The sequence below is a fragment of the Populus trichocarpa genome, chromosome 8, assembly GCF_000002775.5.
Source record: "Populus trichocarpa isolate Nisqually-1 chromosome 8, P.trichocarpa_v4.1, whole genome shotgun sequence".
Taxonomy (NCBI): Eukaryota; Viridiplantae; Streptophyta; class Magnoliopsida; order Malpighiales; family Salicaceae; genus Populus; species Populus trichocarpa.
Window position 1 is genome coordinate 9,472,739 of NC_037292.2, and position 24,901 is coordinate 9,497,639.

General features: G+C 33.2%; 1 protein-coding gene across 3 annotated transcripts; it reads left to right on the forward strand.

The window, feature by feature from the left end:
• The first annotated feature begins 1,705 nt into the window (after positions 1–1,705).
• Positions 1,706–22,050, forward strand: LOC18101535 (sodium/hydrogen exchanger 8). 3 transcript variants are annotated; one of them, XM_006379735.3, is made up of 23 exons: positions 1,706–2,077; positions 2,176–2,226; positions 2,313–2,404; positions 2,957–3,034; positions 3,145–3,302; positions 3,478–3,579; positions 3,655–3,772; positions 4,717–4,769; positions 4,842–4,907; positions 5,833–5,877; positions 6,722–6,777; positions 8,371–8,555; positions 8,908–8,955; positions 9,118–9,225; positions 13,990–14,221; positions 15,314–15,616; positions 17,987–18,084; positions 18,258–18,389; positions 18,488–18,706; positions 18,814–19,020; positions 19,262–19,526; positions 21,052–21,350; positions 21,664–22,050. In XM_006379735.3, the coding sequence occupies exons 1-23, from the start codon at positions 1,858–1,860 to the stop codon at positions 21,964–21,966; spliced, it is 3,438 nt and encodes a 1,145-aa protein (XP_006379797.1). In that variant the 5' UTR covers positions 1,706–1,857; the 3' UTR covers positions 21,967–22,050. The 3 variants fall into 3 exon arrangements, with proteins under 3 accessions (XP_006379797.1, XP_024462833.1, XP_024462834.1); XM_024607065.2 differs by lacking the exon at positions 1,706–2,077 and having other exon boundaries at positions 2,207–2,226; positions 2,932–3,034; XM_024607066.2 differs by lacking the exons at positions 1,706–2,077; positions 2,176–2,226; positions 2,313–2,404; positions 2,957–3,034 and having other exon boundaries at positions 3,160–3,302; positions 3,483–3,579.
• Positions 22,051–24,901: the final 2,851 nt, after the last annotated feature.

Genomic DNA, 24,901 nt, shown 5'->3' on the forward strand with positions numbered 1-24,901 from the left:
ATTTTAAAACTAATAATTTAATATTTTTAAAATAAAAATTAATTTAAAAAATATTTAAAAAAACAATTACAACTACACGTAAACAATATTACTGACTTTTTTTTTTAATCGTTCCAACACAAATAATTAATGTGTTGCCTTTTGACAACAGCTTGATTTAAGACCTGATATGCTAGGTTTTTTTTCTTTTTTTAAAAAATAAAATACACCGCGCTACGTATTTATTTGATACTGAGCCAACACGTTTCGACTCAGTCGGACGGTGCAGCAAAAGTAAATTTGAGATTTTTTAGATGCACGTGAGCTATGCGCAGATACCAATACAGCTGCACTTCATCTAAATTTTAAAACATTAAAAAAAACATAAAATAGGCATGAGCTATCCATCACACCCATTCACACACTTCATAACACGTTAAATGTGTATCTGGTACTATAATAGATATTTTTTAATTAAAAATATATTAAAATAATATAATTTTTTAATTTTTTATATCAATATATTAAAATTATTTTAAAATATAAAATAACATTAATTTAATCAATTTTCAGGTAAATAACCATTAATTTAATAATAATCTGAACCAGCTGCCTTTGCATTTATCTGTCATGTATATATTCCGATCAGAAGACAAAGTTTGCTTTCGAGTTATAGATAACAACAAATACAATATTATACTAACATGACAAATGTCGTCAAATGACTGGATTAACGTGTCTGTATTTCATCAACCCAAAAAGACAATGGATTTCAAATCCGGTATAGTCGTATTGTTTTGGTTTTTTATGTTGGTTTTGCAATAGTTTTAATTAAAGTACGTCTGTTTTGGAGTAGCTGTGATTGTTTTTTAAAATGTTTTTTTTGTTGAAATATATTAAAATGATATTTTTTATTTTTAAAAAATTATTTTTAAAATCAGCGCATCAAAACTATTCAAAACATAAAAAAAATTTTAATTTTTGAAGAATATGGTTTGTACCGCGTTCCAAACGCTTTTTAAAAATACATGCGTAGTGCATAATATCCAGGTTTACTAATCCTGAAAAAAATAAAATCATAACCATAATATGGTAATTTATCTTCTCTTTTTTTATTTTTTAAATAAAAAATTTAAATGATTTAGTTCATGTTTTAAAGTATGGTTTTGGTTGTTTTTCAATGTATTTTTTTATTTATAAATATATTAAAATAATTTTTTATTTTTTTTATTTATTTTTAATATCAATACATCCAACAATCCTAAAACACTAAAATAAAATTTAATTTAAAATAAAAAGAATAAATTAAAACTTCAAGAAAAGCCAGCAGCTCCAAGCAGGGCATTAACCATATCATCCTTGAAAATAGATAAGAGATAAATATGAAATTATTTAGTGTGTATTTTGAGGGGGGCAAAATGGAGAGAACAAAAACAAACACGACTTCTTGGATAAAGGGTAAAATTTAAACCTCCGAAGACTAATTTGGGAGTGCTTAATATCCTCATGCTAATTAATCTTTAATAAAAAATTTTAACTAAACATGCCTAAATTATTCGAGGTGTTAATAATTAAAGGGTAAATTGTTTTTTTTTTAAATGGTTAAAATAGTAATGATGATTAAAAAAATAAATAAAAATAAATTGGAAAAGCTGGTGACCCATCAAATCAAAGTGATGCACTCAACTAGAAATTAAAAAAACGAGTAACGGCCTCATCATATCATCATCGCACGGTTGACCGTATCCTCCCTATTCGCATTAGAACGTTTGGGCTGCACACGAGCATATCCAACCTCCTTCGAAGAGAGAAAAGAAAAGAGTCAAGAGATTCTCTTCCTCTACCAAAACCAGTTTCAGTGGAGGAGCAAGTAATTGAATGGGGAGTGCGATAGAAAAAGGAGTAGGTTTACCGTACAGAATATGGGAGTCCTCTTCTTCTTCATCTGCTGCTTCAGATGAATGGAATCCAACGGACACTGTGCTTTTCTTTGGGTTAAGTCTGCTGCTTGGGATTGCGTGCAGGCATTTGTTGAGAGGCACCCGAGTCCCTTACACTGTTGCTCTTCTCGTCGTCGGCATTGCTCTTGGATCCTTAGGTAATTCTATGCTGTTGTTAGTACGGTAGTACCAGTCATAGCTTTTTCTTTTCTCGTTCTCGATTTATTATTGTTATTGTAATTACTTGGCTGTGCAGAATATGGTACCAGTCATCAACTGGGAAGGATTGGGGATGGAATTCGGCTCTGTAAGTTCATTTTATTAAGCCTTGACAGACTATTATTTATGATAATAGTTTAGTTGATGTTCCCTACTTGTAATTGAATGATGCAGGGGCACATATTGATCCTGACCTTTTACTGGCTGTTTTCCTTCCTGCCCTTCTTTTCGAGAGTTCCTTTTCAATGGAAGTCCACCAAATTAAGGTTTCTTTCACTCTCTTTAAAGTATTACTTCTACAACTTCAGCAGACACTTTTTCGTGAGTGATCAAGAGGTTAAGTACGAGTCTAATGGTTTTGGGAAAGTTGGTTGCTTTCGTTTAGGGTTCGATGCGTTGTACTTCATATTTGATCATACAACATAAGTAAAAAAAGTATAACTTCGCTGAATTAATGAAATCTCCTATGTTAGATAAGTTTATTTTGGTTTCTAATGTTTTGTACCCTGAGGAAGAATTTCCAACAAAAATTACGGATTGATAAATACTATTAATGGCTAGACTTGAAATCAAACATTATTTGGCAGTATTATACTACTTTTACATGGATGTATATAGTTTCTTTTGGCTCTTTGTTTTATCTCCTTATTAATTGGTTTGGTTCCTTCGACACCTGATTGTAGTTTTAATTTCCTAATAAAAATTCTGTTGATTTTATTGATTATTTTGCCGGCGAAGTGTAGCTACGTGTCTGTCAATTTAGTTTTTTTTTTTTTTGGTTTGAATGAACCAGCTGCTTTTTGGCAATTTTTCTATAGAGGTGCATGGTGCAAATGCTTCTACTTGCTGTTCCTGGAGTTCTAATTTCGACATGTTGTCTTGGATGTGCTTTGAAGGTACCCTACAAGACTACAGTTTTCTTAATATGCTATACTCTGCTTGTTATAAAATTACTGTGCAATTTAGCCCGCTTGTTGTAAAATTACTGTGCCATTTAATGCTGCAGCTCATTTTCCCATATAACTGGAGTTGGACAACCTCTTTGTTGCTCGGGGGACTTCTGAGTGCTACTGATCCTGTGGCTGTTGTTGCTCTGTTGAAAGAGCTTGGTGCAAGCAAAAAATTGAGTACAATAATCGAAGGAGAATCCCTGATGAACGATGGGTATTTAATTTTTTTCTTGTCTTTTTTTTTTGTCCTTGACAGTCTGTATAGATAATTTGACAAATCTGAGCAGTTGAAACCAGCAAACTAAGAATAAATGCATCTGTGAAAAATTCAGTCTTATTGTTATTCTTATCTTCAGTCATCTTTGATTGCCTTTAATTTCTATGTCCAGGACAGCAATTGTGGTCTATCAGCTATTCTATCGGATGGTCCTTGGGGAGAGCTTTACCTCGGGTGCCATAATCAAATTTCTAACTCAAGTTTCGCTTGGAGCGTAAGTATCAATTACTTTTAATATGCACCGAATGAAGGATTTCACTCTTGAAATGAAAACCTTTTCTTGATCCAGTGTAGGCATTGGTATTGCTTTTGGAATTGCATCTGTTTTGTGGCTCGGGTTCATCTTCAATGACACAGTGATAGAGATTGCGCTGACACTAGCTGTGAGCTACGTTACTTACTTCACTGTATGTTTCTTTCCAACTCAGGACTCCTTTTAAATTTATTTATTCTTTGTCTGAATGGCTAGTTAAGTGTTAGTCACCATATTTGCAAAATATATTAGTAAACATTTTTGAAGTCTGCCATTCTAATGAGTGCATCACAAGGTCTTTTATTTCAAATTGCAAATGACAGAATAATGTCTATCGGAAAGCTTGAGTTTTGCATCCAGTGATGGATTTGATGTCTACTTGGTCATTACCTTTTCTCCTCCTCTGTTTCTCTGTCTGTGACTATGGTTGGTCTTCAATCCCTGTTCAGATTTTTGGCTGGTTTTATTGTTTCTTATCTCTTTTATCTTTTGCCCAAGGATAGGTTCCAGCATCCGTTAATCCTTATGATGCTTCAAAATTGATCTCCTTGTTCATTGATTAGCTTGATTTTAACTAGCTTTCCATTTCAAGATTCAATGTTCAGGAAGTTTCACAAGGATGGAGCCATTTCAATGGTGCTTGTTTTTTTTTGTTGCAAAGTTTCTCCATGAAACAAATTATATCGGTGCTTGATTTTCTATCTGAAGTAAGAAATGCTTTCAATGAGAAATTTAATTTCAGGCTGGTGCTTTGTGGATCGTGTCAAAGGATTTAAGATCTTTCAATCTTGAGGCAGATTTGGTGTATGATCACATGGAATGTTGCAAAAGGATCCATATAGCCAACCCCAACAAGTTTGGGGTTGGGGCGTGATTGTTGTTGTGTAATCTTGATAAATTTATAGGAATCAATGTTTATAATTCTCATGGCCATCTTATTCATTGGTGTTATTCAGCATGTTTATCCTGCTCATCCATTATCAAAATACAGTTGAAACTGTAATTGCAGAAAGTGGCTTTACAAACTTATGACCAGTTATCAAAATTATTTCCTGTCTTTTGTGCATAAGAAACTGAACTTGCATTTTTATTTGGTAGGCTCAAGAGGGTGCTGCTGTTTCTGGCGTTTTGGCAGTGATGACTTTAGGAATGTAAGTTGATAAATTATGAATAGTTTCTTAGCAACTTGGAGAAATGGTATCTCTTGATATATCACTGGACAGGTTTTATGCTGCAGTAGCCAGGACTGCTTTCAAGGGTGATGGCCAACAGAGCTTGCATCATTTTTGGTATGCTTAATGCTCACTTGTTTCATCTAAGTAGCCTCTCTCTCTATTTAAAGACTACAAGGGTCAAAGTACTGCATGTCTTTTTTGATGATTATGTTCCTTAAGAAAGAACAAAGGATGAGAAACTGTTGTGTTTATCCATTAGAAACCATTTACCTCGCATGATGAGCTTGGTTTTAGCATATAGTAAAAGTTTGGATTATTAATGCGAGTTAAATATTTTTTGGGGAGATTATTTTGTAGAAAACTATATCTTGTACTTGGTCTGCATGTGTTTGCTTTTAAACATTGATTCACCACTCTCTAATAGATTAAATTATTTTAACACCAATGAAAAGGTGAGGTAGGAGATGAGAAAGACAAAAGTGGAAATTGAATCTTCCAGAAGATTAAAGAATCTGGGTAGCGAAAATCTGACAGTACACTTTCAATCTTAAGAAAGGATAAATAGAGTGACAAGAATTATCTCTCTTAACTTCTATGAGTATATTTTGAGATATTATATATTCATAGGAGAAATGGTGCATTAGTATATCGCAATAGAGGATAATGGATGTATTTACATGGGCTCTTAATATTTTCAAATAAGTTTGTTTGAGAATGTTGGGTGTTTGAGGCAGACTGCAAAAGACCTGAGATGCTACACTTTTAAAATCAACAGATGGTTTATTTATTACTTGCTGCTACTAATATAACCTTTTTCCTAATTAGAGCCAAGACAGTTTTAAATTTCTGACAGTCACTGCAGAAACTGAAGATAACAGATACATTCTGAAAGGAAACCTGAAAATAATATAGCCATCTGCTGATGCCAGAACATGAGTGGGGTTGATAATCCCAATGAATAAATGTCTTGTTATCATGTGAATGGAACTTTCCAACAAGATTGCATGTTTAATCCATTTCACATAATTTTTTTTTCCAGGGAAATGGTTGCTTATATTGCAAATACATTAATTTTCATCTTAAGGTAAGAAATCAATTTACCATATCCTTAAGCTGTAGCTATACTTCATGTATGCTTAGATGGATTTAAAGTCTAAATTTATTTTTGGTTAGATGTCAATGATTATGTTATTGAGACAGGAAAAGCATAAATAAAACCACAAGGTGTTGATGAAACTAGTTGACATCATAAAACCGATATGAAACTCGTGATGCACAAGCCCTTAAATCCACACTTTCTTTCCAGTCTGGGAATGAGATTAGCGGAGAATGTTTGTTGTGTTTGCGATATTTAATAACTACATTAGGTAAGAAAGAACACAAAGGACTGCCAATCAGCTCAACAAAGGGGAGTAGTATGCTCTATGCTTTTGATGATTGAATTATTGAATTAAATTGGAATTTTGTCTTTTGTGTTCAATTATCAGAACAAGAAAAATCCTTTAAGTACATTGCATCTTTTCTGCCTAATGCTTATTCCACGTAGAATGAGACTTTAGCCTTTACAAAAAGTTATCATTGTTGATTGTTAATTACCGAAAATGTTTATTTGCTAAAGAATACTTGTCTTTTTGGCTGAGGGAGATAAAGGAAACTTTAACATCCACTGGAGACTATCCATTTAACTGAGCCATGAGATTGTCAGAGTCATCATATACCTTTTCAGTTCAATACTAAACCGTTGTCATTGGGTATCACACTAACTGATGAGGCATACCATTCAATTACTTTGACTTGAGCTATTCTGCTTATGATTGTTGTTGTTGTTGTTGTATTTTTTTTGGCTTCTATCTTATTGCTATTTTAGAGTATAATATTCATAATTAATTGTGAGATTCATTAAAGTTTGATGCTCTTTTCCTTTGCAGTGGTGTTGTTATAGCAGAAGGTGTTCTGAGCAGTGGCAATACTTTTCATAGCCATGGTATTTTCACTTTTAAACTACACATCCCTACATGTATACAATACACTGTTTCCTTTTACAACAAAACTCATGCACGACTGATATACAACTTGCTTATCGTGATTTACTGGTAGCTAGGCTTGAGCTAGGTCAAAAGGGTCGGTAATGTAGAAGAGAAGGTTTTGCATTTTATGAATTGGTTATATGTTTATTAGTTGTTGAAATATTACTAATTTACGTTAGAAAACTATCTAATAATTATGAGATTGACTTGAGGTTCAACCCATGAGATTGTAATTATATTCCTATTTAGTGCATATTTTGTGTATAAATAGCCTTGAAGTAACATAAAATTTCTCATAGCCTTGTACACCCTTGAGTTACATATACATAAGTTAACCAAGATTTAATCTCCTATGGTTCCTCATCCCTTTTTAGTTTTCTTTGATATTCTACTTCTTTAAATTCTGATATTACAGATTGATTCGAAGTTCATTAACATTGATAAATGTTAATGGAATATATTACGGGTCCCACGCACTTGAGCTGATGGTGGAAGGCTATTGTGAACATGTGAAAACCCACCCAGAAGGTCATAAGGTTCTTGAAGACCCTTTTTGATAAGCTAACATGGTTTGAAGTTCACTTAAAGTCCACCAAGCAATACAGGACCTTTAGGGTTGATTGATCAAGGCTCAAAGCCTTAGAAGTCAGCCAAAATCAGCCTGGTATACCTTGTGGCTTTGGAAGACTGGATTTAAAGGATGGAATTTAGAGTGCCAAATAAAAATAAAATAAAATAAAATGTTGGTAACTCAAATAGATAAAATTAAAGGTGAAGCATTCAAATAAAAAAATAGCAAATGGTAGGGGACAAAAAATATATAGTTTTATTTTTACTTATTTTATTTTTGGAATTTTTGAATGTCAAATGTATGGGATATTTTATTATCAATCATTACTCTATTAATTTTTTTGAAATAAAATTCCTTACTATATATTTTGGTCATAATTAGGAAATTTTTGATTATATGAATTTAGCTACATGTGATATGCATATGTTGCTATAATTGAATAAACAAGATCATCTTTGCCTGCTCATGAGTGTGATAGTCATACCATTTGGTCTTGGGTTCAAATGCTACCTTCCATGACATCAATGAATGTAATGGCTTGGACTGACCTGTTTCAACATGTATGGGGTTCACCAGGTCAATTTCCTAACTGGTCTCACTTGGTCAATTACTTTACCGGTTCAAATTTTTATAACTGACCTGGCTCAATGGTTAGTTGCTCGAGTTTCTGTTCCAGGCAATTTGGTAGGACTAGACTTAAGAATATACAAGTCTTTTATGTCTGATACTCTGATGCATATCTGAATTTTATTAATTCTCTGTTATTACAGTGGTAACAAGTCTGATAATCATGGATTCTTGTTAGTGATGCATTATTATTAGATTTTGGCATTTAATGTGATGGTTTAAAAAAAGTGATATAACACTCACCACGAGGTGCCACATTAGTTAGTAAAAACTTTCAATTTTTTTTTATTATGTCCAGCACTATTCATATTTTTTAAAAGGTGAATATACACGTGTCTTGGTCTTTTTTCAGGGCATACATGGGGCTACCTATTTCTTCTATACATTTTTGTGCAACTATCCCGGTTCATAGTTGTTGGAGCATTGTATCCATTTTTACGATATTTTGGTTATGGTTTGGATTGGAAGGAAGCTACCATTGTCATATGGTCAGGTCTTCGAGGGGCTGTTGCATTATCACTTTCATTATCTGTTAAGGCAAGTTTTCATTGATTCACCTAGCTATTTAATTTTCTATTCCATGCTGCTGTAACATAATATCTCCACGCATTCTTTGATTTAATTCTTTTGGATCCTTGTTTATGTCTGAAATTCCTTACTGACCATGAGATTGTAAATGTGCGAGCACAGAGTGTGTTTTCAAACCAAAAGTTCTTCATAGCTCCCATGACCAAAGATGACTTACATGACACATTTATTCCAAGCATATAGATGGTTGATGTCCATCCAAAGCTTTCTGAAGAAAATTGTGTCCATAAAACTCTCTATCATATCTAAGCTTCTTTCGTGCCATAATTTACTTCTAATGATTTTTACTTGTATGTATCAGCGCACTAGTGACAGCTCAATTTATCTCAGTTCTGATACAGGAACCTTGGTGAGTTCGTTGAACATACAAACTATTTTATTTATTTGTTCCTTGAATTTATATCGAGTCCTCTGTCAAATATATGCATCAGACCATTTCAAGAATATAGAAATTTAATAGAGTAACTGATTTTTTGCAATTTGATTGATGCTTTATTCTCCACCGTTACAGTTTGTTTTCTTCACTGGCGGAATCGTATTTCTGACGCTTATTGTGAATGGGTCAACTACGCAGTTTATTTTACATCTTCTAGATATGGATAAGTTATCAGCTACCAAGGTGAGGTTTACATTAATGTCTATAAAAGAAACTTCAATTTGAATCCGATATTCTGAAATCAGTGATGTTTGTGATTTTGATCTATATACAACATTGATATACCTATCTCATGGAGGACGAAGCAATAATTCTAGGATTATTGCCTCAATTATTAAGTATTTTTTTTTTATCAATTATTAGGAATCTTTGTGAATGTCATATTAAAGTCATCATAGGCAATTCAAATTATTTCCTATTAGTTGGAGCAAAATTCATTTTTTCAATTTAAAAATTTCTATTCCTTTTTTGTTTGGGTATTTGGTTTCTATGTAAGAGCACCTATTGTTATGCTTGAGGAAAATTTATTTTGATTATTGATAGTTGATTAGAGAGAATGGAGACTGAAGTCATCCCAATTGTTCTTCTAGCTTTCCATTTCCTTTATTTTCTTCCTTCTACAATTCTCTTTGCTTCTATTTAAGGACCACATTGAATAAATAAATGCCAATATATAAAGTTTAGGTAAAGTGAGATGGCAGAAATAGGAACTCCAATCTGATTGGTTTCAAAATTCTGCGAACATGTAAAAAGTAGCAAAATTGTGTTGATTTGCTTCCTATACCTAATTACAGACCAATAACACAAAAATACTCAAGCAGCTTTTTATACCCTTTTCTTGGAAAGGAAACGAAATGGCTGCTGTCAAATCAAAAGCTTGCATTTGAGAGGAAAATGCTGCAAATCATGTGTTTCTACAACTTGTTGATTGTCCTTATCAAGGATTCTACCTTTGGAAATACGCATAAAAAAAGCTACTTCATCTACCAAGTCTTGGATTTGGGCAAAAAAGACATGGTCTTCAGATTTAGATGCCCCAGACGACTTGTTTTGAGCTCGTGCATCAATCTTCCTTGATTGACGAGGACTTGCCCTCAAGTCCAAATCTTCGCAATCCTCATGATATGAAGAGATATTAGCAACACTGGAGGTGGTGAAACTCCACAACAAGAAGTTTCTTCTAAAATGTTGCAACCAATAGCTTGTCCATTCTTGTTTTTTAATTTCATCCATTATTTGCCAATTTTGTTTTTATCTCATCCATAGTTGATTCTATTGATGTAACCTTGACTTTGAAGAATTGAAATTCTTCTGGAACCATTTCAAACTGAGCAAAGTTCAAGATGATGACTAGGAATATGGTATATGCTAGAAACAAAGTTCAAGAGGGGAGGGAAGGAATCACTTAGTTCTGATGACAATTTAATGTAGGAAACTTTGGATTTGCCCCATTAAAGATTTGTGGTAAATCGAGTGTTTAGAGTATATAGGTTTGAAATAAGGTTGTAAAGAGCTCCAAAGACGAGGCTTTATTTTGAGAATTGGAGTCTTATTCTTTAATTTATTATTTCTATTTATTAAGTTGCTATCCTAATCAAATTAGGATTAGTTATGATAAGTCTAGTTTGTTATTCTTATTTAGTCCTAGTCCAATTAGGAGTTTTATCTTTTGATATAGGATATAGCTGTGGTTTTGTGTCCCACAAAGGATTTAGGTTTAAATAATTAGGATTTGAGTCTGGAATTAGGGTTAGTGTTTGATGTGTGTGGAATTGCAATTGATTAAGGATTTGTTTTATGAGTATTTGGGATTTTTATTTTAGGTGTGAATGTTGTCTCAGTGGGGGAAGAGGTGAATTGGACTGAAATTAAAATTTCAAACCTGTAAAACAAAAAACTTTTGAACAAAATATAAGTGTAAAGATATAGATGCAACTGGGATACCCGTAGTCACATAAACAGTTCAAACAGACAGACAAAGAGAGGTTAACTAGCATACCAGTAGATAGCATGAGTGGTAACTTAATAAAAATTAGGCTCAACAATATGTCAAACTTGCTTGAAAGACAATTAGAAGATTACATGAATAAACAAACAAAGCAGCACAAAAATAAATAGAGTCAAGGGTAGAGAAGATGAAACACGAGAATTTATATTTATAGTGGTTCTGCTAAAACTTTCAAGTACATTCACTTCCCAAGGGTCCTCCTTGAGAATTGCTGGTACATTCACTTCCCAAGGGTCCTCCTTGAGAATTGCTGGTACATTCACTTCCCAAGGGTCCTCCTTGAGAATTGCTGGATTGTAGTCAGAAATTCCTCAGTCACAACTTAATCTTGCAGACTTCTATCCCTAGCATATCTAATGTAATCACAATCATGTAAGATATCTACACCTTTCTTTCTCACTACTAGAAAGGGACAGTAAAATTGATGTTTGCTCAATCGAAAGCACAAGGTTTTAAGTTGATCTTTCTAAAGAATCTGCTCTATTTGCTTCGAATTTCTCTGTTTATGTACAGCCATTTTTTATTTGAATTTTGTAGAAGATATAGGCTTCCAAAAATATGATCATTGATGTTCTTGAATGATATAAATCTTGATGATTTTGTTTAGTATTTAATATGGTTCCAACAAAAAAGTAGACCGTGAATGTAGCAATTTATTTCTTCAGAATCCTTTCTCACAACAGTAAAAAGAACTTGGAACGTCTCCCCCCCCCCAAGTCTGACTTCTGGTTTCCATGAATCTTCTGCTTGAGATAATCTTTCCAAACATGGAGTAAATATTTTCTAGAACAGTTAGTGCTTGTAATTATTCAAGAGAAATCTCCAGCTTTGAATAAATTCCAACCATAGAAAAACAAACACATATAGCTTGCGTGATATAGATGAAAAGAGTAGAAATTCTTCCCTTATCCTGATAAGATCAAATAAATCAGGCAAGCTATCCACAAAAGCCAAGAATGCCATGTATAAGCTCAATACTCACCGTTCCATTGTCAATTTTTTACATAGTATAGGCGATGTAGGCACCAAAAGATCCTTGTAGTTCTAACCTAAGTAGGAAATAGAACATCAAATAAGAAAAGAAAAATTTTAAGTATTTGAAAACTCCTAATTAACATTTGAACGAATATACTAAGATTCCTAGATGGTAATATCTCTAAGTAAGATGAATTCCTTAATGAAATAGGCTTTCAAGAAATACCAAAAAAAAAAATCAAATTAAAATATTTTATCAATATTTTCTATTTTGGTTGCATCATCTCTATAAATGGAGATGTGTTCTCTTATTTTTGCTGTAGTTGAGCTATGGAATAAAAGTTTTAGAGTTATTTTGAATCCTTGGTGCCTAGAGGTTTCCTCCTTCTCTTATTCTTCTTCTTGTTTTTCTCTTCTTTTTTCTTGTTTAAAAGCGCTGCTACTACAGCACCCCAAAAAATCCTAGCTGCCACAAGTTTTTGGTGGGACACAAGTCAAAACTTGCCCTTCATCAATACCACTCCCATGTTAAAACCTTTAGTACTAGACAAATACCTTGTTAAATTCTACTGATATGCTTGTTATTCCTGGGATTTAACCTGGTTTAAGGTCACTAGATTGGAACTGATTTCCTCATGTCCAACTTTGTTGCCCCTAGACCAGATCTAAACTGTTCCATTGCCATCATAAATTTTGTTAACACCAGTTCCCTGACCACTTTCCAGCGACTTTTTACTTTTATTCTCTGCCAATACCTTGTTGCCCTTGAAGGTCAGCAAGGAATTCAACCTTTCTGGCCTATGTTACCACTCTACTTGAATGAACCAGCTTAATGGCTGGGTTGAGTCTTCTTATGGGCCTTAGCGAAAAGCAGATAAGATCTATGTTAGAAACTGTGGAGACAATAAAGTAAGGTTGAAGAAATGCTTCAATAAAGTTCAGAAAGCTGTCGGGCAAATAGAAGTCTCATAAATTTATCACGATGATTGTGAAGAAAAGCAGCCAGTAACAACACCACAATTGCAGAAACAGCTAACTCTCTTGAAAATGAAGAACAGACTGTTGAGAAATGCTCTCTTGGAAAGGCTGCAGAAAGTCTGGAGATGATTAACCTAATTTTATGACTAAAATGAAGAACAGATCAAGGCCAGCACAGCATAGAAGTCAAATTAAGACTAAAATTGAGGCTGGATTTTTCCGAATCTCTAATTCTATGATTCATAATTAATCTGAGTTTTGAAATGCAAGGATGATTAACCTCTTCAATAAAGAAGTATATCAAGTCCATGCTTTGAGTTTAACACCCATAAGCCATCACAAGTGGTTTTACTACTTTGAGATTTTTAAACTTGAGGATGAATTTTTTCCTTTTCCTGATCAGGGGATAAGATAAAGAAGCAAGCCTTCTAGGATTGTTATTAGATTGTTTAATTTTATATATTATTCAGAGTTTTAGTTATTATGGATTTCATAATTTCATAATTTTCTGGTGTTCCGTGTATTTCCTTTTAAGGCAGTCTTGATTGGGAGTTCAAATTTTTTGTCCATCACCTAGGAATTTAGCTTCTTATTTTGTTAGTATTTTACCAGGGCATTTCTGTATGTAAATGAGTACCTATTATTATGTTTGGGACAACTTGACTTGATGTTTGATGAACAGAGTTTATAATTCTTCTTCTGGCTGCATTATTTTTTTTCTTATTTTCCCCTCTTTTCTCTTCACTTCCCTCCATTTCTATTCCCTTCCTGAATCACTATTTATATTTTTCTTTTACAGCATTTGTGTTGAGAATTATGCAAGTCATGGATGCATCCAGTATTGCTGAAAAAAACCAAGTAGACACTCTTATGTTTTGATGAAAAAATAACTTGATCTGTAAATTAGTGAAAATACTACCCAATCTATCTTGTTTTTGTACAAGTTTACTTTTTCTTGTCATTTGTGACGTATCTATCTTCTGCAGAAGCGTATATTGAACTTCACAAAGTATGAAATGTTGAACAAAGCACTAGAGGCTTTTGGTGATCTTGGGGAGGACGAGGAACTTGGACCTGTTGACTGGCCTACAGTTAAAAGATACATTACAAGCTTAAATAATTTGGAAGGGTCATGCGAACACCCTCATGGTGCATCTGAAGCTGATAATAATTTAGACCCAACTAATCTGAAAGATATTCGCATACGCCTTCTAAATGGTAAATGTGCTGTTTTATTGCTACTCGGTATATTAATTTACTTGCTGATTTTTTTTCTGGGATTTGTTGGGCCCTTTGACAAGTGAAATAACCTTAAGTCAGCCTGCCTCTTTTCTCTATCTCCAAAAGGAAAAGGAATTTTGTCTGCTGGGATGTATGTTATTTTATTCATGGCATAGGGAATTGGATTAAAGCTGTCTTGTTTGTAGAAAAAGGGGTGCCTATAAGTTTGTGTAGGATTTAATTTGTGCAAATTTGAGAACTATCAGCTTGCAATGTAGTTAGTTTTGAGTCAAAGAAATTAATTTGTATTTTATTTTAGATAGTGAGAGCTGTTACTTCATTTTTGATTTAAAATAAAAACAAAAAGATAAGGATAATCAGGGACTAGTTATAAATGAGAAGGTATTAAGCATCCTTTTTTTTTAATTTACCATCTAGATGGAGACAGGCTCTTCTCTGGGCCAATCTATCATGATCACCTCTAGACTCATGTTGAAACATGTACACCATTAAAGAAAAGTATTAAACAAGACAAGAGAGAGGAGAAAGAACATTCAGCTTTCGGGAAAGAATTAGTTTCACAAGAATGATGCCCAATTAGCGTCTTTGAATTTGGACTGTAGCCCATGTAGTTTGCCTAAGGATTTCATTTTAGATTATACGAAGAAACTCAGTTGTAATTCTTTTCTCTCTCCTATGTGCTTTTAGGAAAAAAGTTTGAAAATATAAATTTCCCTTGGAGGACAACAATAACTTTTTCACTGTAATATTGTAACAAAAGTTCATACAAGACCTAAAATCAGAAGGAAGAAAAGAAAAACATGCATTGCATCAATCAATAAATCCATCGATAATTGAAAGGACCATCAACTCCAATAAGCAAAGGTTGCGAGTTTATAAATCCACATGAAAGCTTGTTATGTTATCTAGCGGATGTACAAAGAAGATGCTATTGTCATCAATGCATCAAAGTTCGGTTGTAGAATTATTATTTTTGTTGAGCTGATTATCATGACTAATTTTTTCTTAAACCATCTCTAGCTGAAATATGCAAGTGAATGCCCTTTTTTAAATATTTTTCCTTACCAGGAGTTCAGGCTGCTTATTGGGGGATGCTTGATGAGGGAAGGATAACACAAACAACTGCAAACATTTTGATGCAATCAGTAGATGAAGCAATCGACTTGGCTTCCCATGAACCTCTATGTGATTGGAAGGGCTTGCAATCCAATGTTCATTTTCCAAATTATTACAAGTTCCTTCAAGCAAGCATTTTCCCTCAAAAAATGGTTACTTATTTCACTGTAGAGAGGCTTGAATCTGCATGCTACATTTGTGCTGCATTTCTACGTGCCCATAGAATTGCACGGAGACAACTACATGACTTTATTGGTAATTTATTCAATTTGTTAGGCTATTTGGTAAATTTCTAATGGACAAAATTTTACATGATTTAATACCTTTTCTTTAAAATATTTTTTCTTTGGTTTTCTATTTACAGTTTTACTTTAATGCAGTACATGGATTGTGTTATATTTTCTGTTCATATAGTTCTAAATCCTTTTTGGCTGTAAGGTCAGAAACTATCAACTTCTTGTACACCAATCTTAACAGAGGAAAATTGCACCTACATGGTCATTATCATTTTAATCCGTGTGCTTCTTGTGATTTATTATGCTTCAAACTTTACATAAATTTATAATGGCTAGTCCATATAATGCTCTAGTAATTTTCTTTAAAGAGATGCTTATATCAATTTTGAGGAATCTTGTATCCATGTTATATCAGTTGTGAAGGTATGTTGTGGTGGCAAAAGTCTATTTTCCATGTTAATGGTAAATTCTTTCTAATCCCTGTACAGTCATCTCCCAAACATGTCTTACTAAGACAATCTCAACACCAGGTGGAAGTAAGACTTGTGAAGTTATGAAGGTTTTCACATGCTGTCACAAGATCATTGAAAGTGCCACACTGTTGATTTGTGGTCTACATTGAACTTGCTTCTTAAATATTTGCTTTAGAGTTTACATTTCTGAAAATGTATTAGGTGCATTTTCACGGTGTTGAAGCTAGTCTTATGGCTTTATTTATTGACAGATTCTGTTTTAGTCAAAACTGAATTCTTCCTGGATCCTTTTCTGATTGTTTTATGATTACGTTTACTGACATTAAAAGCATGTCTCGGTTTTTCTTGAACTTAGAATACATGTAAGTTAGTCTTGTAGCTCTTTCTTAGGCAAGATGTAGAACATTTCAATCTCTTAATCCTACTTTGCCTTTTAGTTTCCGGCAGGCAATCACATGTCCAACATCTATATTCTTCCATGGCACAAAGATAAAATTGAAGTGATAGTTCATGTTGAGATTGCTGCTTATTCAAATGGTAGATTTTTGAGTTTTCGACTCATGTCATGAGGTTTTCTCTATTCTAATGCAACCTGCGCTGAAGAGGACTTCTTTTGTGGATTCTGAGCTATTGGTTTATGAGGTTGTCTCTATTCTAATGCAACCTGCACTGAAGAGGACTTCTTTTGTGGATTCTGAGCTATTGGTTTATCTGCAGTATAACTCTTTGAAATCAAATTGCATTGGGAAAAAGGGAAATAATTAGGAACAGCCAAATGAATTTGAGGATATTTTTTGTAGGAGGAATAATAGAAACTAGAATTAGAAATTTCATTTCAGCTCCTTGACTTAGGTTTTATTATACTGTTCTATTCCTTTTGGTTTATCTTGAATCTAGCTTTGATGAAATTCCTTTGGGATTGTTAGAGAGTAATATAAAACTATTCTTGGACCTCACTTAACAGTTTAAATTATTAGGTTGAGATGGTTCTTTGACATGACATCAAAACCTTGTTGACCAAGTGGTAACGAGTTTAAATCTCACTACTCTCATTCTAATTAATAAAAATTAATAACAAGGTAGTCTGGGCTTATGCAATTTTCAAGCCCAAAAAGCTTTCACTTGAGGGGATGTGTTAGAGGTTAATATAAAAATATTTTTGGACCTCACCTAACAACTTAAGTTATTGGGTTAAAATGGTTCTTTGACAGGGATAAAGTAAATAATTAGGAACCATCAAAGGAATTTTAGTATATTTATTCTAGGAAGAATAATAAAAATAGAATCTAGAATTAGAAGTTGAATTTCAGTTCCTTGACTTGATCTATTTTGTCGTTCTATTCCTAGTTGGGCAAAGAATTCTTGTTCCTTCTGAATGCATTTGGAGTAATAAAGAACACCCTATTAGCCATAGCAGTCAAGTTTGCTATTGATGATTGATTGACTTTTGAACATTGAGTCCTGTAATTGCTTCCAAAATCTCTATTTGTCCACTCTCCTCTCTTCTCATGTTATCCCTCTCCCTCTCCCTTTATTTTTCTCTCTGCTGTTTCTTGGATGAATTGGAAAGTCCAATTTGTTGGGGCTCTGAGATGCCCTGCAATACCTGGATAATAGTAAATGATGATCTTGATTTAGGTATGACAAGTAATAGGTAGTTAGACTCAGACATGATTCCTACAATATAGTTTTTTTTCTTCTCTGTCATAATGTATATGGGAAGATATTTTCCCTTGGGTCAAACATCTTCTTACCACTTTAAAAATATTTCTGATAATAACCTGAGTTAAATGTACTCTCGGTGGCTTCCAGTGAAGTGACATTTATTTCCTTTTGAAAGAGCATAACTGTTTTCCATGTATATAGTGTAGAATTTTGTGAGAAGTTTGACTTCTCCCATTTATTTATACTTCTAGGTGACAGTGGTATTGCTTCTATAGTCATTAATGAAAGTGATGCAGAAGGAGAAGAAGCAAGAAAGTTCTTGGAAGATGTTCGTGTTACATTTCCTCAGGTTTGTAAGTTTAACTGTCCCCGTATATTTGTTCAGGTATAATGAATTCTGGTAGGAATTGATAACCTAGGTCTGTGGGTCATCAGGTTTGTTTCATTCATATAGTTTATTGTTGATATAGCGTCTAAATCAGGGGATGTTAGAACACAATTAATTATTAAATACTTTTTCAGGTTTTGCGTGTTGTGAAAACAAGACAAGCAACATATTCAGTGCTGAACCATTTAATTGATTATGTCCAAAATCTTGAGAAGGTTGGGTTATTGGAAGAAAAGGAAATGCTTCATCTTCATGATGCTGTCCAGGTGATTTTGGTTTCATCCTTTACCAATTCTATGATCTCTGGTCAATGCACTTCAGTTTTTGTAAATTCAAGTTAAAATGTTTTAATCTTCTCATGCAGACTGACTTGAAAAGATTTCTAAGGAATCCTCCTTTAGTAATGCTTCACAAAATAACTGACTTGATTAGTGCCCATCCTCTGCTGGGGGCCCTTCCTTCTATGGTGCGTGAACCCCTTGAACGTTCTTCCAAAGAAATAATGAAACCACGTGGTGTGCCCCTTTACAAAGAAGGCTCCAAACCAAATGGTGTCTGGCTAATTTCCAGTGGTGTTGTCAAGGTAAATAAAAATTTATATGGGAAGTTTGGGATTTGAGAAATAAGTCAGAAGTACTATTATTTTCCTTGGGAACACAATTTACCAGTGAGAAAATCGTTGTTTGGCAGTGGACAAGCAAGAGCGTTAGGAGCAAACACTCATTGCATCCAACTTTTACACATGGGAGCACACTAGGGCTGTACGAACTGCTAGTTGGGAAACGTTGCATATGTGACATAATAACAGATTCTGTGGTACTCTGCTTTTTTATTGAAAGCGAGAAAATACTTTCTCTGCTAGGGTCAGACCCTGCAGTTGAAGATTTCCTGTGGCAGGTATAATTATACATTTTGGTTTAGATTCAGCACATTTCTCCTCCATTAATGAAATTACTCACTCTGGTTAAGATTTTGAATGAGTCAAGAATTGGATGTTTCCCCAATCCACAGTGTCTAGTTGCCTTATAATGTCCGCCTACTTTGGAAGAGGGTAAAGTGACTTGAGGTATGCTGAGTGTGATTATTGATCTTTACTTGAAGCTTTATTCCTCTTTCCTTTTCTTGTGTGGTGTTCCAGGAAAGTGCAATCGTTATTGCCAAACTCTTGCTTCCTCAAGTATTTGAAAAAATGCCAATGCAAGAATTGAGAGCCCTTGTAGCAGAAAGGTCAGTGATGACCACATACATCAGGGGAGAAACTATAGAAATACCTCATCATTCTATTGGCTTTCTATTAGAAGGATTCATAAAAGCCCATGGTTTCCAAGATGAATTGACTGCGTCGCCTGCAGTACTTTTGCCTCCACAAGGAAATCAAAGCTTTCAAAAGATAGGGATATCAGGTAATTTATGCTCAGTTTGTTTCAAAGTTAACGGATTTGTTTGTAGTTTTGGAAAAATTGCAAAACAGCCGCTGACCTTCAAGTGCGTCTGTTACACTTGGACCTCTCTGTTACTTTGGTCCCTAGGACAACCACAATGACACTGACAGACAGAGGCATACATTCTGTTGAACCATCAAACAAATTCCTTTTTTTGGTACACAGGAGAACTAGAGGTCTAGTCACAACCCAAACCCAATAGCCTATCATGGCTCAAACACTTTCTCATCAAACACGGTACTTTCTCAATGAGCCCTCTGGGTGCCAATCATCAAGCCACTGCTGCAAATAGGAATTTCACTCGGGATAATGTCAAAATTAGTCTTTGAATTTGTCTGGAATTTCTTACTTGAGTCAGTTTTTTTTTTCCTCCAAAAAATGTAGTTTTTTGTTCTAATTTTCTTTTAAATAGGTCCAAAATGAATGTTAAATACATTAATGCAGATGCTTTTTTTTTTATGTTAATGTCAACGTCATCTGTGCATCCATGAAAATCCTTAAATATATAAATAAATGCACAAACTTTTACTGAAATTTGATTCAACCAAAACATGCTTAAATATATAAACAAAATATATTTAAAATATAAAATTTAAAAGACAAATATTAAGGTAGAGTACTATCAAACTATTCTTAATGATCTATATATAGGATATACGGAAAAAAAGAAAAGAGAAGAAAACGTTATAGCACTATGCCACCCAAAAACAAAATGGTTATATTATCACTCTTTCTATTCTTTTCAATGACCTCCACACTTAAGTTCTTTTCATGATTATATATATATAACACTCTTTTACAACTTTGGTATAGTTTTGACTATACTTGATTTAGTTTTTGTTGACACCTTAATTTCAGAGACAAGTTAATTAATGTGGCTATCAATTGAAACTAGAAAGCCAACTAGTTCCTTTGAAGTTGTGAATTCAATTTGTCATCTCCGTAGGAATTATCCACACCTATAATCTATATAGATATATGAAGTTTGTGAAAACATTTGATTCGATCAACATTACCCTTATTCTTTGTTATTATTTTACTTTAATAATCAAGTCATCAATTTTAATTGGATGTGTTTTAAAAAAACAGAACTTATCAATTTCCTACATCAACATGAGCACCCCAAGACTGTATAAGTTAATACATGTTTGAGAAAACCTGAACCTTTTCCCCTCAACCAAAAAATTGAATTTTTTTTGGCACTCAAACAAATGCATGAAAAATCAAAATCCAAGAGAGCTTCTTTTATATTTATTAAACATGATGAGTTTTGATTGATCCTGAGTGAAATGATGAATGGGAGTATTTGATGAATTTGCATTTGAATACATAAATCGTCTACTGTTAATCATATATTACTTGACCATTATGTAGGCATAGATTGTTGGTGTGTTAAACTAGTCTTATTCAACCATGTCCTTTTTGGTTGTTGGTTGTGGCAATTAGAAGGTATTTAAACCAGGTCACTGGCATTGTTGGTTTACAGGTGCCCAAGCAGCCAGTTTCTCTCATCAAGGATCCCGGTATCAAGTTGAGGCAAGAGCGAGGGTAATCATTTTTGATATTGCAGCATTTGAAGCGGATGGTGCTTTGAGGAGAAGATCATCGTCATTGGTATCGGTTGATCACCCCCACAGATCTTTCACTAGAGAGCATGGTGGTCTTATGAGCTGGCCTGAAAATTTGTACAAACCAAGGGAACGTGAACAGAACTGTGTAGGGACTTGTCGATCAGAAAATAGCTTGTCTGTGAGAGCAATGCAGCTAAGCATATTTGGCAGCATGGTATGTTCAATATACATCTATTTGCAAAGATATGTTGCAAATCTCCTTCTTGGGATCATTGCAAAAAATGCACAACTGTGGAATTTTTATATTGAATAACTCAGGCTCAGAGACTTTATTGTTTAACAATTTAATCTTTCATGTAACCATTTGATATAGTTCATTGTGCCTCCATGCTATCAAAATATATAAAGAGGGAGCTCCAAATCACGGCTTGTGGTCATTAGAATTCATCATATTTCTTGATAATGGAACTTTACTATTCTAGGTCCTGATTATTTTGAATTTCTGGCTTGTTGTTTCATTTCATAAGGTTGACATGCGGAGGCATGCCCACAGCTTTTCCGGTAGCCAAGTCAAGCGATCACACAGCTTGTCAGTTTTAAGAACCGCATCGTACCAGCAAGTTCGTGTCCCATCAGAAGAAGCTACTTATGCTAGGAAGAGTCTTGAAGTGAGGAAGTTGATTGGAAAAACTCATGCTCCCCCACTGCAGAGTACAGGCACAAATGAGACTTGTATCATTGATAATTACAGTGATGAATCTGATGCTGAAGATGAATTGGTGGTAAGAATTGATTCGCCTAGTAGGCTGTCGTTCCATCATGCTTCTTAGTTTGCGTTGTCAGCGATTTCTGTTGTAATTGTTTAAATTATGTGACTTTTGGTTTTATTTTATTTTAAGTGTTTTTGCATACAAGGAACAACTCATGCTCCCCCACTGCAGATACAGGCCAAATGAGACTTGTATCATTGATAATTACAGTGATGAATCTGATGCTGAAGATGAATTGGTGGTAAGAATTGATTCGCCTAGTAGGCTGTCGTTCCATCATGCTTCTTAGTTTGCGTTGTCAGCGATTTCTGTTGTAATTGTTTAAATTATGTGACTTTTGGTTTTTATTTTATTTTAAGTGTTTTTGCATACAAGGAACCGTAGTGAACAAGATGTGAAATGTCTTTAGTTCACATGGATGAGTAATCCTTTCCCCTATAAATAGTAATCTTGAAATCCTGGGAGTGACTCAACACTGAAAGATGAGAATGAGAATCGAAAAGGCAATTTGTTCACTTGTTGAACAATTGACAAAAATTCTGTCGACATTATATATAAATAATAAAATAGCTCAAGGAGCATGAGTTGATTCCTGAACTTTGCTTTTGTCACTTGTGATGAGAGTTTCTGTGTCATGCTTCTCACCTTTAATCACATTTAAGCCCAATCTTTCTGCTCAATAAAAGGAAGCCATTATTCTGGTGAATAAACGAAGGTGATTATGGAAACAATGCAGCTTAGTGGCAAAGCCATGGATTGCTTTTAGTGCTAAGCTCCCAAAAATTATTTGAACTTTAGGCTAGTAATGCTAGCTGGTGCCATATGTCGTGATGATTTAATTCAGTAGGACCCATCTTAAGCATGTTTCCTCATTTTTCTCTGGAACTGGCATATGATCAGTTGAACTGAACTTTAGGCTAGTAATATAGCCTTAAGTTCAAAGGTATTACTTTATTATCCAAACACTAACTCTCTTAGAGGTTCTTGTGCTCTAAGACACAACTGACTATTCATTGTAATAGTGAAGGTGTGAAATCGGCCTTGCAAAAAAATGTATTTTTACTATTACATAATTGTTTTTATCAATGAGGGGTTAAATTTGTCATTTTCCTTTTTTAGGCAAAGTAAAATCATTGTTATAGCCTTGGATTAAAAAATTCTTATGCTTTACTCTCAAGGGTGTTTAGGTACTTTTCTTTTATTGAGTATAGTGCAATTATTTTGACGTTCTTAGAGGAAAAAAAAATTATAAGGATGTTTTAATCATTTTCTATTGGTTTTGTTGTAGATTGAGGTTTCTTAGTAATGTTATTGTAATTATTATATATTTAATATTATTTTCAAAAAACATTTTGGTGTGCAACGTACACGCCACGTGTGGACGACCACTACGCCATTTAGACGATGTGTGCGGGGTTGTCTGACCACCAAAAACAGCCTTCTAGGGTAGCGTTAGAAAGATCTCAACACCCTCTATACAATGGTGTGACACATATAGATGAAGCGCTGCTAGTTTGGCGATGAAAAACATTTTTTTTTCCTTCTCTATCTTCATGAAATTTATGTCACCCATGCAAAATTTCAGAGCAATCCCTACCATTTTTTTTTCCTTCACATTTGATTCCTATTTTTTTAATTTTTTTATTATTTTGGAATAAGTTATGAAATTACAAGTGCTTTTCAATATCACCCTTCTACTATTTTTTAATCTATAAATAATCTATCAAATTGTAATTTGTTTTCAATTTCACCCCGTACTATTTTTAAATATATTGATCTATAAATAATCTATCAAATTTCATATTTTTTTTTAATTTTGCCCCCTATAATTTTTTTATCATTTAAATTTGGTCTTCATTCTTTTAGTTGTTATTTATTTTATTTTGCATCATTTTTTTAATTGTTTTTTTTAACAAATTTCATCATCCTTGGGTTTTTTTTCTATCAAATTTTATCTCCATTTTTGTTTTTTTTCTTTTGTAAGCTTTTTACATTAATATTTTTTCACAATTTCATCCTTCAAAATTAAATTTTTTGAGAATTAAATTTCTTGATTAAGTCTAGATTTGATATTTCACAACTTGCAAGTTTTAGAGATTATACCTGATTTGGGAGGTTCACTTGAGTTTGCTTAGTTTTTTTTTCTTTTTTTAAGTTGATGTTTTCTTATTTCTTATCTTTTTTTGTGTTTTTTTTTTTTTTTTTACGGTTTGATTCTATTTGATTAGTCCTCTATAATTTTTTTCAATTTTTCCCCCTATCATTTTTTAATCTATAAATAATTTATCAATTTCAAATGTTTTTTAATTTCACCCTCTATGATTTTTTTATTTTTCAAATTTTGTTTTAATTGCTATTTATTTTGTTTGGAATCATTTTTAAATTTTCCTCGAATTCCATCCTCATTTTGTTTTTCTCAAATTTTATCCTCATTTTTTGTTGTTGTTGTTGTTTCTTTTCTTTTTTCTTTTTTTGCTTTTTCAAGTTATTTTTTTTAATATTTCAATGATTTTATTATTCAAAATTAAATTAGTTAAGAATTAAGCTTCTTTCAATAATTTTTAAATCATTTTTAAAGTTTTTTTTTTCCTCAAATTACATCCTCAGTTTTTTCTCTCTCTCAAAGTTTATCCTCATTCTTTTTAAGCTTATGTTTTTTTTTTCTTTTAGTTTTGCTTTGTTATTTTTTATGATTTACCTTCTATTAAATTAGCATTAGATTGTTTAATAATTAAAATAGACTCAGGTTTGTTCTTTTCATTTTTTTTTTCTTTATTATTTTATTTATTATTGTTGTTTTTTTTTTCTGTGTTGTTTAGATTATTATTTGAACCAATCACTCAAGACTTGGATTTTTTTACGAAGAATTTTTTTCATTTTGAATAAAGATTTTGCTCTACGCACGGTTAAGCGCGGGTAACAAATATAGTAAACAACTAAAGGCTTGGATTTTGTTTGACTACTCATATGAATAGTGAGCAAGGTAATATATATT